General features: G+C 51.1%; 1 protein-coding gene across 1 annotated transcript; it reads right to left on the bottom strand.

Annotated features, from left to right (window-relative positions):
* Positions 1 to 1,233: 1,233 nt before the first annotated feature.
* Positions 1,234 to 8,276, bottom strand: FNDC10 (fibronectin type III domain containing 10). Its single transcript, XM_028740880.2, has one exon. The coding sequence runs from the start codon at positions 7,633 to 7,635 to the stop codon at positions 6,820 to 6,822; it is 816 nt and encodes a 271-aa protein (XP_028596713.2). The 5' UTR covers positions 7,636 to 8,276; the 3' UTR covers positions 1,234 to 6,819.
* Positions 8,277 to 13,676: the final 5,400 nt, after the last annotated feature.

The following is a 13,676-nucleotide window of genomic DNA, read 5'->3' as shown; positions in this document are numbered from 1 at the left end:
GAATCAGCATGTTTTTACATGAGTAGAATGTGTCCTTTTATTTAAAATGCATCTCTGGGTTATTTGTGGGGCATATAAATTCGTTGAAATATAGTCCGGCCCCCCACAAGGTCTGAGGGACAGTGGACCGGCCCCCTGATGAAAAAGTTTGCTGACCCCTGTTATTGCAATGCTCCATTTTAAACAAACAAACTTCCCTGCATCTTGAAATCTAGTCTGGAAGGGTAAAGCGTTAGATCCAACCCTTTTACTTGACGTGCTAGCTTTCCACTAGTGCACATGGGTGCACAGAGGTGCACATGGGAGAATTCAGTCATGTGATTCTGCACCTGTCCACCCCTGCAAAACGAAGGGCTGTAATCCAAGGAGGTCTGTGTCATTTGGTTCTTTGGAACAAGGAAGACAGCTTCCAGTGGACTCTTTTGATAGTGGGAAGAGCAGGGGCAAAAGTTTGCAATGAAAAGGAGGCATTCTGATCCTGTATTGGCAGTGGTGGCTGGTGCCTCTTGGAACCGATAGGGTGGAAAGCAGGGAGCCCCACAGCAGGTGGCGCCAGAGACAACGACAGGCAGCTCCAACGTATTCTAGTTCTGTCCCCATCCTCCTCCCTGGTGTGTTTTACAAGGGCAGCATTAAGACTAAGGAAGAGTGCCTCCACCCTCTGGCCTGGATGTCAGAAGGCAGGCAGGTGGGCGCTGGCTGAGGTTGGTGAGGCAGTGCCCCGCTCAGCTTAAATGGTCCAGCCTCTACTATGTATTGGGCAAACCCACATGGTATCCGACTGGCTACTGCTTCTGTGCTTGTCTTAGCCTTGCAAGCAACTGTACCTGAAAAAGAGAGTCAAACATCTCTCCAGTAGGCCCCACATGTACTACCCATTTAAAACATCACCATGCCCCTTTAAACAGTCCTGGCTTCTTCCCAAAGAATCCTGGGAGCTGTAGTTCCTTAAGGGTGCTTAGAGTTGTTAGGAGACCCCTATTCCCCTCCCAGTGCTACCATTCCCAGGGGTGTTTAACAGGCAACCGATCTTCCCAAGGAACCTTGGAAATGGTAGTGCTGGGAGAGGAATAGGGGTCTCCTAGCAACGTTCAGCACCTTTAACTGACTACAGTTCCCAGGGTGCTTTGTGGGCAGAGGCGTTATGCTGCTTTAAAGCTTGGATGTATAAATCAACACAGACGGACTGGCGACCTGATCTTCATGCAAGAAACAACACACTGAGTCATATACTTGTTTTTATTAACTTTTATTTGCTCCTGACAGAAGGTAATGGGAGCCACTGAGAATCGAGCCCACTCCTTATTTGCATAGCTCCACCCTGAATTCCATTTCTTGGTCACGCCACACGGTGACAAAGAGACAGGATCCAGAAACTGATTTTTAATACATATGTAATTGTGTGTAAGCCACTTTGCGTGGTTGCTCCCAAAAGCATTCATTATAATGTGTGTGGTTTTTTTATTTTAAAAAATGACAAAATAAATCAGCTGGGAACACGGCATACAGCCTTGGGCTAGTTATTCTCTATGGGGCACAGCTCCCATCTGTTAACATGGGGGGAACTAGCAGAAACGGTTTTTAAAACAATCTACACACATTGGTATTGCTGTAGAAATGCCGAACGACTAGACACAGATTGTGCTAACCAAAAAAAGAGAAAACCACAGCTACCATTCAAACAGATCTCCTACAATGAGATCTGGCAATTGCTTTTTTTTGGTGGTGGTGGGGGAAATCACCAACAAACCAAATTAAACCAATTAAACGTAATTTAACAGCTCGTTAACTAAAATGCCTTTACAGCTACTGTAAAAGAGACAACAGCAAAGTATTTGTTATCCCGTAAAACTGATGGAGTGGAAACCAGTGGTGTGTGTGTGTGTGTGTGTGTGTGTGGAGAGAGCACAAAGGGAGGGGGGACACTTAAGGCACAAGATAGTTAATACCACAGCATGGCGACAACTGGGGTGTTACAGAAGCAGTAAGCGAGAAGGGCTGAGAGCCAGGTGGCCAAAGCGTTGACAACAGTTAGTGGACCACAGTGGTGGGAGGTGCCTTTGCCAGAAGGACAGCTTCTGTGCATTGGTGACAGGGGAAATCACCCACGTAACTCAATTTTACATCATGCTTATTAAAGGTTCTCCTCACTCCGGTGACAGTGACTGGTGTCCGTCGGGCTGAAATGCAGGAGGCCAACAGTAGGGGGAGCCAAAGGCAATGGCAAGCAAGTTTTGACCCCATCTTCCTCCCTGCTGAGTTTTACAAGCCGTAAGAGGAAGGCCGCCAGCCAGGGACTGATTGTAAGAAGGCAGGGAGGTGGGAACGGCCTGGCAGAGGGCAGCCAGGGGTTAGCAGGGCACTGCCTCATTTGCCCCAAAGGGCCAGCATCTACTACACTTCACGTTTTCACTTTTCAGACTCCGGGGCCTTTAACTGAGCCCTGCCCTTCCTCCTCAAGGCTAGACAAGGACAGGGAACCGAACCCACAACCTCATGCTCCACCGACTGAGCTATCCCAATGGGAACCAAGTCAGGGTCCACGCCTATTTAGCCACCAAACCAGTTTTAAGGGTCTGCTCCTTGCGAACAAAGCCCCAAATAACTCTGGAGCTGATTACCTGAAAAATCACCTTCTTCTTCACTGCCTGGTAAGGGCACTACTAATGGAGTCCAGTTATTTATCACCATGGCGTGATGCTTAGCTGCAAGCAGGCACAGGAGGAGGGCTTTTTCACTGGGGGCGCATACCTGGGAGGTCCCCCAACTTGACCCGATAAGAGATTTCTAGGGCCCACCCTGTTCTTCCAATTACCAATTGTTTTAACTGATTTTAATACTGTATTTCCGTACTGTTGCGACCTGCAGAAGGACCTTACGGTGGGTAGATAAAGAAACACATCGGGTGGTCTGCGGCGCTAGTCCAACAATATCTGGAGGGCCACAGATTTCTTATCCTTGCCCTAGAGCGACCATTTAATAGAACAGTAGCGCTGGAAGAGACACCGAAGGACATCTAGTCTAACCCCCGGCGATGCAGGGCTTTCTACTAAAACTGGCAGAAAATTCACACACGTTAAAGGTAAGGTAAAGGTACCCCTGCCCGTACGGGCCAGTCTTGACAGACTCTAGGGTTGTGCGCCCATCTCACTCTATAGGCCGGGGGCCAGCGCTGTCCGAAGACACCTCCGGGTCACGTGGCCAGCGTGACAAACTGCATCTGGCGAGCCAGCGCAGCACACAGAAACGCCGTTTATCTTCCCGCTAGTAAGCGGTCCCTATTTATCTACTTGCACCCGGGGGTGCTTTCGAACTGCTAGGTTGGCAGGCGCTGGGACCGAGCAGCGGGAGCGCACCCCGCCACGGGGATTTGAACCGCCGACCTTTCGATCGGCAAGCCCTAGGCGCTGAGGCTTTTACCCACAGCGCCACCCACATCCCTGAAAACAACTTAGTGGGTCACACACGTTACTGCCACCCAAACAAGGAAGTCTGATCGAATGAGCATCTATGCTCCCCATTTCACCACTGCGTTACGTTTTCCCATCACAGAAACAGAAAACGATATCTAAGCACCTGAGCGAGATGAAGGTTTTTCCTCCCTTGAAACCAATCCAGAGAAAATTCAGCAAACAGAGCAACAGAACCGTTGACCAATCTTATTTTAAGCAGGTGTGGGAAACCTCTGGCTCGCCAGGTGTCTCTGAACTACAACTCCCATCTTCCCTGGCTATGGCCACACTTGCAAGGGAGGATGGGAGCTTTAGTCCAGCAATGTCTGTAGAGCCACAAGTTCCTCACAACTGCTTTAATGCAAAGTCTGACCTCAGGGAAAGTCAACCTGGTGCCCTCTGACTCATGTTGGTCTACAACTCCCATCAGTCCCTGCAAGCATGGTCAATAGCCAGGGATGGTGGGAATTGTAGTTCAGCGACACCCGGAGGGCCCAAGCCTCAGGGACATCCAGAAGTCATCATCTTAGCCACCCCTAGTCTAACTCTAAAATCCTTTCAAAACCTGAATTTCGTCTCTGGGAAACTCTAGTTTCAAGGAAGCCTCCATCTCCCTCTAAAGTTATTTGAGAACGGTTAGACACAGAACGATGTTTGACAACAATTTGAAACGAATGACTTCAAATTCATTTCCCCCCCATATATAAAACCTGAAAACCACTCCCCCCCTTCTTTTTTAAAAGAATCTACTTCTTTGTGCTGAAGGTCAAAGGTTTGGGGGACATACCTAGAGCCACCCACATATGTGCTCATTGCTACACGCTGTCCCCCGTCTAAGCAGGTGTTGGATTATGACAGCATAGAAAAAGTTGCTTCGAGATCTTTTTTTAAAACACAGCATTTTCAAAACTTCAAAAGTTCAGACGGCAGATTCTCACATTTGAGTTCTGGGGTTTTCTGCTTCAAGAATTCAGCTCAACTCTTGGGGAAGAGAGGTGCCTGGTTCTCCTTACTTGAAGCATCAATTCCATCTATGGTCCAGATGCAGGCTAACAAGTCCCAGACATGATGGATGAGAAGATGCATCTTCTGGACCAGTCCAGGTGTGTCTCTACTATAGCTGATGCAATGGAGGCAACCCTACTTTGCTTCAACGGGGCCAGGGGCCATGGAGAAATGCTTATGTACTTTTTCTGAAGGTGTCCAACTTCCCCCACTTCCCCAACCAGCTGGTGGAGGGAACCGCTGCTTAGCTTGGAGAAGTGGACTCTGCACATGCTCAGGGGCACTTTGCATTTATTCCTGCACTTCCTACACCACCCGAGCTTTGGCATTCAGAACAGACTTCTGAATGGGGAAGAAACAAAGGCTGTATACACAAAGTGCCTTTGAAGCATACCCCACTCCAAGAAACCTAGGAACTGCAGTTTACGCTGCACAGCACTACAATTCCCAGCACCCAGAACAAACTACAGTTCCCAGGATTCTTTGGGGAGGGGGAAAAATGAATGCACAGCCAGAGGTTGCTTTGTTCCATCACAGCTGTTCCCAGCATCATCTTCAGCTAGCCCTTATATTTCTGCTCATCCACCCAAGGGATTCCCCTTGGTCCTAGCTTCCCCTCTTATCCCCCTCCTGCTCCCAGAGCAGACACTAGTCTCTTTCCTAATAGCCAGCAGCCCCACAGACATGGTCCCTATCCCTGGGATCTCCAAGACTGGAGGCATTTTCCACCGCTTCTCACCAAAAAGGGCTGCTCCCCCCAAAATGGAGATGCCTCTTTAAAATACAACATCTGTACGTTGTGCAGGCAGGCAAGGTGAGTGAAGTCAGTGAGGGGTTAACAGAGCATGTGGGACTTTACCTGCAAATTTCTCAAAGAACCAGAAAAGGCAGTGAATGGGGAGCTCACACCACTGAAAGCAGCAAGTGGACTTCCTATTAGGTGGTGACTGACCCACAATCCAAAAATCCAAGTCAAGTCATCACTTGATGGTGCAGTTGTCACGTGAAGTGCGCAGATGTGGAGATGAGCCCTGGGCAACTGCATGAGGGCTTCCCCCAGAGGTCTCTAGCCAGAGAGGACCAGAACCACTGTTTCATAAAGTAGGGGAGCCTCCCTCTCTCCTTGCCCCCCCCAGAAAAGGGAGGCCCAGCACAGTCTACCATCACCATCATAACCACTTCACGAATCTTAGGGTGCTTCCAGACCGTTGCTCTCTTTGAGCGGGGTCCAATCACATACCAGCAAATTCAGGTTCTGGAAATGCAGGAAGCTGACTCTCGGTCCATATAATCCAGTATTGGCAACACAAACCGGCAGCAGTGACCCAGGGTTTTACACACAGGTGACATTCCCAGCCCTTGCTGGAGACGTCGGGGATTGAACCTGGGACCTTCTGCATGCAAAGCAGATGCTCTACCATTGAGCTACCTACCGCCTGGCCAATTATAGTGGGGAGGTCTTGCACAGCAAACCTGCTTCCCCCAAAGACTGGAGTTTTTGCAATAAGGAAAGTAACAGTGAAAACGCACTGGAAGGGCAACGCTTCCTTTGAGGCGTTGTCTAACCACCCTGCAAACAAATCAGGATGAATGCAACATAAACAGGTAATCTCATGTCGATTCATCCTATGAGTTTTCATTGATTAAATGGTCAGCCAATTAAATTTCCATAAATATGCCCAGCAGTGGGGGGAGGGGAGGGGAGAGAAAGAATGTCATGTTTCTTGTTGGAAGAAGCATTCCTGGATGTGTGAGAAGAGGGGGAATATTAGAAATTAACCTAAATATATCTATTTTTTAAAGTGTGGCATTAATCCAAAGAAGGCACCCTTTTAACTGAGCTAAAAAGGATTTTGAAAAGAAGTGCTTCCCCAATCAGGCCAAGACCCTTTGCAGCCCTAATTTGCAACTGGATCCGCTCGCCAGTTAAAGTCCAGGCTTTCTCCCAAGTAAATGTGACCAGGGATACCACCTGCACAGCCCCTTTCTCCTGGGCAGGCTTACTCAGAAAGCAATCCCCGGGGAGGGGGACTTTATAGCCAAGCAAACCTGAAAGAATACTAGAATTGCAGAACTGGAAGGCACCCCAGAGTCATCTAGCCCAACCCCCTGCAATGCAAGAATCTCCACACCCAGGTCCCCCATCCGATTTGAAACCAATCTGAAAGGGGGGTGGGCTTCCGACGCTACACCCCGTTATGGCTTACTCCCGTGATTACATAAAGTAATTCGGAGCAGGGATCACAGTTGTGCGTCCTCGGCACGATGCGCACGCTCAAAGGTTGCTCGCTGGGGCTCTCTTCCCCCGTCCACCCGAGGGCAGCCAGGGTCTCACTGCGCGCTCCTCGGGGCTTAACCCGCCTCAGTTTCCCCTCTTGGCGGCGGGCGCGGCGGGGGGCGTGAGGTTCTCGGTGAGATAGGCGACCAGGAGGCAGATGAAGACGAGCATGACGCAGATGGAGCCCCCGACGGCCGTCATGGCGACCACGATCTCCCGCATGCCGGCCGGCTCCACGGTGAACTCCACGCATTCCGGAGGCCACCGGGGAGGAGGAGCAGAATCAGGATCGGTGCCGTTGGCGGCGGCGGAGAAGAGGGGCTGCAAGCAGAGGCGGTAGCGGACGCTGCCGTGCGCGTCCTGCAGCAGGTAGTCGCGGCAAGCGGCGCCCAGCTGGACGCGGTCGCACTGGAAACGCGTGTAGGCGCCTTCCCACGAGCACGAGAGCGAGAAGCCGCGCAGCAGGCCGAGCTCGGCCGAGGAGGTGGGAGCTTCGGCTCCCTCGTCGTCGCCGTCTTCTTCTCCCTCGGCCAGCAGGGGAGGCCAGCCCCACTGCAGGAGGACGCTGCCGTTGAGGAGCACGTTGGCCAGCAGGGCGCGCCCGGGCGAGCGGTGCGCTTTGCAGCTCCGCGGCGCGCACTGGAAGCCCCGCGCCCGGCTGCGGAAACACAGGCGCCCGCCCTGCGCCCCCGAGGCTCCTCCGCCGCCGTCGGGGCCTTCGCTCAGCACCTTGTACGGGCACCACGGGTCTCCCTCCGCACCCGCGTCCTCGGCGCCTCCGAGCGGCGGGTCCCGCTGCGCGCCGCGCGCCTCCGAGGCTCCCCAAGCCGTCGGGACGCCTCCTAGCCGCGGCGCCCGGCCCAGGCCGAGCAGGGCGAGCAGCAGGAGCCGGAGAAGCATGGCTGGCGCCGGGGCATGGAGGAGCAGGAGCAGGTGCAGCGCGGGGGAAAGGGCTTTCCCAGGCCGGGATCCGGCGCGCTCTAGCGGGGCTTGGGCGCAAAGGGAAGCCCCGGCCGGAGGCAGGCCGAGGCGGGACCCCGGCGACCTCGGCTTTCCCGGGCAAACGGCAGAGACATTTTCAAAGTGCCAACTTGAAGAGGGCGAGGCGGCGGCGCTGGAGCCGGCGGTGGCGCCTCCTTTCGGGTGGGATCCGGGAGGTTCGGGCGCCGCCCAGCGGCCCTCCTCCTCCCGGCGGCAGTGGCGGCGGCGCGGTTAACTCTCGCTGGGTCTGGAAGGTGGAATCGGAAAGAAGAGGGGGTGCGTGTGGGAACAATTAAAAGTGCCTTTTGTATAGAGGCAGTGTGGTGTAGTAGGTAGAGTTCCACCCCTGCGAGACCTGGGTTCGAATCCGACCTTGGCTTTGAAGCGTTGGGCCAGCCCCTCGCTCTCTGCGTAACCTGCCTCACAGGGTTGGTGCGGGGAACGCCGCGCAGCTTGCTGTTGTTTAGTCGTGTCCGACTCTTCGTGACCCAATGGACCAGAGCACGCCAGGAACTCCTGTCTTCCACTGCCTCTCGCAGTTTGGTCAAACTCATCCTGGTAGCTTCGAGAACACTGTCCAGCCATCTCGTCCTCTGTCGTCCCCTTCTCCTTGTGCCCTCCATCTTTCCCAACATCAGGATCTTTTCCAGGGAGTCTTCTCTTCTCATGAGGTGGCCAAAGTACAGGAGCCTCAGCTTCACGATCTGTCCTTCCAGTGAGCACTCAGGGCTGATTTCCTTCAGAATGGATGCGTTTGATCTTCTTGCAGTCTATGGGACTCTCAAGAGTCTCCTCCAGCACCATAAATGAAAAGCATCCATTCTTTGGCGATCAGCCTTCTTTATGGTCCAGCTCTCACTTCCATACATCACTACTGGGAAAACCATAGCTGTAACTACAGTGGTACCTCGGGTTACATATGCTTCAGGTTACATACGCTTCAGGTTACACACTCCGCTAACCCAGAAATAGTACCTCGGGTTAAGAACTTTGCTTCAGGATGAGAACAGAAATCGTGCTCCAGCGGTGCGGCGGCAGCAGGAGGCCCCATTAGCTAAAGTAGTGCTTCAGGTTAAGAACAGTTTCAGGTCAAGAACGGACCTCCGGAACGAATTAAGTACTTAACCCGAGGTACCACTGTATATGGACCTTTGTTGGTGAAGTCAGTGAGGTCATATCCAGAGCTGGTTCCAGAGCAGAGCCACTGAAGCTGTTTTGATTTATGTCACAGAATTAATCAATCACATGATGGGGTGCAAACACAGCTTTTGAATGGCAATGCCAATGAACTTGGGGGTGGGGGTGCGGCCCCCTGAAATATTTTAAGGAGTGAATTAAGGGACCTCGGCCCCTAGGAGTTGGTTTCTATGCAAGGTGTATATATCCCCCGCAGGACTTCTTATGAAACTGAATGTCGACAGAGAAAAAAGAAAGCGCTTATTCACCGAGTGCGTAGTTTCACCTGTGGAACTCACTCCCACTGGAAGCCGTGTCGGCCCCCAACTTGGATGGCTTTAAAAGAGGATTAGACCAATCCATGGAGAAGGCAGCAATGCTGGAAACCGCAGGAGGGGAGAGGGCTCTTGTGCCCAGGTCCTGCTTGCAGGCTTCCCAGAGGCTTCTGGTTGGGCACTTACTGTATTTTTTGCTCCATAAGACGCACCTGACCATAAGACACACATAGTTTTTAGAGGAGGAAAACAAGGGCAGGGGGAATTCTGAACGAAACAGTGGATGTATGATTTTTGTGGTTCATGCTGTGGCCACAGACATGTGATCTGATGGTGAATTTGGGGTGACCCAATGCAAAAATCCTGAGGATCCATGTGGATCCATGCTTTGTAACCATGTTTTTGTGCCATTGTGGCCCCACACAACAGTGGATGCGTGGGTTTTTTTGGTGCAGGCTGTAGCCATGGACATACTATGTGATCTCATGGTGAATTTGGGGTGACCCAATGTAAAAATCCTGAGGATCCATGGGCTTTTACCTCCCCACTCCCAGGCAGCCTCTGCTAGCGTCCTTTATCTCTCTCCCCGATTGGCAAACAATCAGCGGCTTTGTTTCAACACCCACTTCCCTCTTTCAAAAAAAAAAAAAAAAAAAAAAGCATGATCTGCTTTTTGCCCCTGGGCAATTTGGCTCCAGGAACAACGCATTCACTCCATAAGACGCGCAGACAAGTGTGTCTTATGGATCGAAAAATACAGTATGAGAACAGGATGCTGGACTAGATCAGGATGTTTGGCCTGATCCAGTAGGCTCTTCTTAGGTTCCTGTCCACTCCTAGAGGGGTCTTGTCAACCTGGGAAGGGAGCCCATCTAGGAAATACATATGGGAAAAGGAACAGGCTAAGGAGCGAACCCTCTCCAAATCTGGAGTCTCTAACACGATTGGATGGTGCCTTGTATGCCTCCTTCTGGCAACTCCTGCAGCCCAACTGGTGCCAAATTTATTGCTCTTCTTTCCTTTGGACCATATCAACAAGGCCAAGAATGGGGTCTTGTCATCTGGGCAGCCCAGGACCTCCTTACACAATGCCCTGGCTTGCATCTCAAGGAAGTCACTTTGGTGCTGCTAACACAGTGGTTTGACTTCACTCCCAGAGTGTCAGGAGTTCAGCCTACACTTGAATAGGACCCTGGCAGAGACACATGCCCAACTGTCACGTTCCCTCCCTCCTGGTCGATCGTTTGGGAGCTTCAAAAGCTTTCTTCAGCCTGAACATCACAGCGACCGATGCCCACCCACACTGGCACACTTAGGGATCTGCAGAGTTTGCGCAACTTGCGTGACAGACCTCAGCAACTCAGCATATTGGCTAATCTACTTAATTTACATACACTGGTGCCTCGCAAGACAAAAAGAATCCGTTCCGCGATTCTCTTCGTCTAGCGGTTTTTTCGTCTTGCGAAGCAACCCTATTAGCGGCTTAGCGGATTAGCGGCTATTAAAGGAGTAGCGGCTAAGCTGCTAAAAGGCTATTAGCGGCTTAGCGGCTTAGAAAAAGGGGGGGGGAGCGAGAGAAAAAACGCAAGACTAGCAAGATGTTTCGTCTTGCGAAGCAAGCCTATAGGGAAAATCGTCTTGCGAAGCAACTCAGAAACGGAAAACCCTTTCGTCTAGCGGGTTTTCCGTCTTGCGAGGCATTCGTCTTGCGGGGCACCACTGTATAAACACACACAGAGCACTGCAACATGGCTTCCTCTCTCTCTAGCACCAGACAGCAAAAAGACAAAGAAATCATTCTCCATTCTTGAGACAGAAAGATGCCAGCAACAACATCTGCTCCTAGGGTGAGGCCGCCTGAAGGGTTTTCGAATCCACCATGTCTTACCATAATCTTAAAATCATCTTTCTGCTACCAGCTCCATTCTAGTTGCATAAATGGGGTTTGGGGGGGCGAGGGGGAATGTAATGCATTTGGAAGAGCTTGTTGCATGTCTAGCAAGGGCTGCGTTTGGCTTGCCAGGTCACCGTCTGAACAGAGTCGTTTCCCCTCTTCCTTTCTATTCCTATTTAACGCCCATTTAGAGAGGGAGAGAATTCAGCAGAAGAAGAAGAAGAAAAAGAAATTGCCCAAGCAAAACATTGCACCTTGCAGCGGCTGCTTTGACAAATGTCTGTGCTTCCCTTCCAACCGCCTCTTGGCTGCTCCGGGTGACCTGCTCCGCCCAGGGAACATCGCGCTCCCTGCAAAAAGGCTCATTAATAAAAGATCACTGGGGACACGGGGCCGTCTCGCTTGCAAATGAAGCCAAATTTAGAATACAATCTGTCTAATGGGCCACAGCAGATTTGCTGGGTCAAGCCAAGAGTTTGTGCAGCAGGGTGTTTCCTGCCCCCCGTGCTGAAACTGCTCAAAAGAGAGGGATCGTGGTTCAAATGGCTGGATACGTGCTTGGCGTGCAGAAGGCACCTGCCTGAATCCTTGGCGTCGCCTGCTGAAACGCTGGCAGGGAATGGAAAAAAAACAACCACATGCTCTCCCTGAGGTCCAGAGTAGACTGAATGTGACCCTCGATATTTCTCCATCTGTCCCTCCAAGCTCTTCTCCGGGTCATAACCCTTCCCAGCCCTGCTTTGCACGCAAAGTATTTATTTTTTAAAAAATCTGGCTGCAATGTCTCCTTGAACTCTGATAATGCCTCTTTCATTTCTGGATGGAGACTAGAGAAGGGGCAAGGGATGGAGCTCAGTAGTAGAGCACCTGTCTTGAACACAGAATAGGTAAAGGGTAAAGGGACCCCTAATCATTAGGTCCAGTCATGGCCGACTCTGGGGTTGCGGCGCTCATCTCGCTATATTGGCCGAGGGAGCCAGCATACAGCTTCCGGGTCATGTGGCCAGCATGACTAAGCCGCTTCTGGGGAACCAGAGCACCGCACGGAAACACTGTTTACCTTCCCGCTGCAGCGCTGCCTATTTGTCTACTTGCACTTTGACGTGCTTTCGAACTGCTAGGTTGACAGGAGCTGGGACCGAGCATCAGGGGGATTCGAACCGCCAACCTTCTGATCGGCAAGTCCTAGGCTCTGTGGTTTAACCCACCTGCGTCCCTGCACACAGAATACCTCAGGGTCAATCCCCAGGACCTCCAAATAACACTGGGAGAGACTCCTGCCTGAAACTCTGGAGTGCTGCTGCCAGTTGGTGTAGGCCAGGGGTCAGCAAACTTTTTCAGCAGGGGGCCGGTCCACTGTCCCTCAGACCTTGTGGGGGGCCGGACTATATTTGGGGGGGAATGAACGAATTCCCATGCCCCACAAATAACCCAGAGATGCATTTTAAATAAAAGCACATATTCTTTTTTTTTAATAAATACATCTTTATTGGTTTAAAATACAATCTTACAATAAAGGTAAGTACAACAAAGTTAAGCACAGAAAAGAAGGAAAAGAAAAAAGAAAAGAGAGGGGAAAAATTCTCCACATAAAAAAATACAAAAAAATTAAAAGTAACAAGAAAAGAAAAGTAACAATTAAAAGCACCAGATATTTATTCAACATCATGTCTTAGCCAATAAAGTCTTGTGTAAAAAGCTTCCAATCGTTCTCAAAAGAAGAAGAAGAAAAAGCCCACATTCTACTCATGTAAAAACCCCAGGCAGGCCCGACAAATAACCCAGAGATGCATTTTAAATAAAAGGACACATTCTACTCATGTAAAAACACACTGATTCCCGGGCCATCCATGGGCTGGATTGAGAAGGCGATTGGGCTGGATCCAGCCCCTGGGCTTTAGTTTGCCTACCCATGGTGTAGGCGGTACTGAGTTAGATAGTTCTGTGGTCTGGCACAGTGTAAAGCTCCTATGTGCTTGCATGTCTATAGAAACTAGCCTAGTGTGCTAAGATAACATTTGCATTCCTTTCTTTGCCCAATGCTGGCATGTGGCCCTTGGGAGTTTGGCTAAAAGGAAATGCTGGCAAAGATTCCTTAACCCTGGATTGGACAATGCTGGGCTGGATGGGCCAATAGCCTGATTACGTCTGAGGCACCTTTTTAAATTTCAAAGCAGCCATGCACAGCGGAGGCTGGTCCATCCGGGTGAAGTGGGCACTGACCCACCAACCTTGGTCTGCCCTCGTCCAACTCCCACCAGCTTGCCTTCTTGTTTAGGACCAGTCCAGAGAAGGGCTTTGCCTGCCAGCTTGCTCCTCTTTAGTCTCACCACCATGGGTAGGCAAACTAAGCCCAATCACCTTCTAAATCCGACCTGCAGACGGTCTGGGAATCAGAATGTTTTTACATGAGTAGAATGTGCCCTTTTATTTAAAATGCATCTATGGGTTCTTTGTGGGGCATTCGTTCATCCCCCCCAAAAAAAATATAGTCCGGCCCCCCACAAGGTCTGAGGGTCAGTGGGCCGGCCCCCTGCTGTAAAAGTTTGCTGACGCCTGACCTACATCTTGGAGAACTTAGCAGGGAGGAGGATGGAGACACGACTATTGTTTCT

The sequence above is a fragment of the Podarcis muralis genome, chromosome 7 (assembly GCF_964188315.1).
Source record: "Podarcis muralis chromosome 7, rPodMur119.hap1.1, whole genome shotgun sequence".
Lineage (NCBI taxonomy): Eukaryota > Metazoa > Chordata > Lepidosauria > Squamata > Lacertidae > Podarcis > Podarcis muralis.
This window is presented reverse-complemented; position numbering and strand designations above follow the sequence as displayed.

Coding starts and splice junctions, on each gene's coding strand:
- FNDC10 (XM_028740880.2), bottom strand. CDS start 7,635: ATGCTTCTCCGGCTCCTGCTGCTCGCCCTGCTCGGCCTGGGCCGGGCG.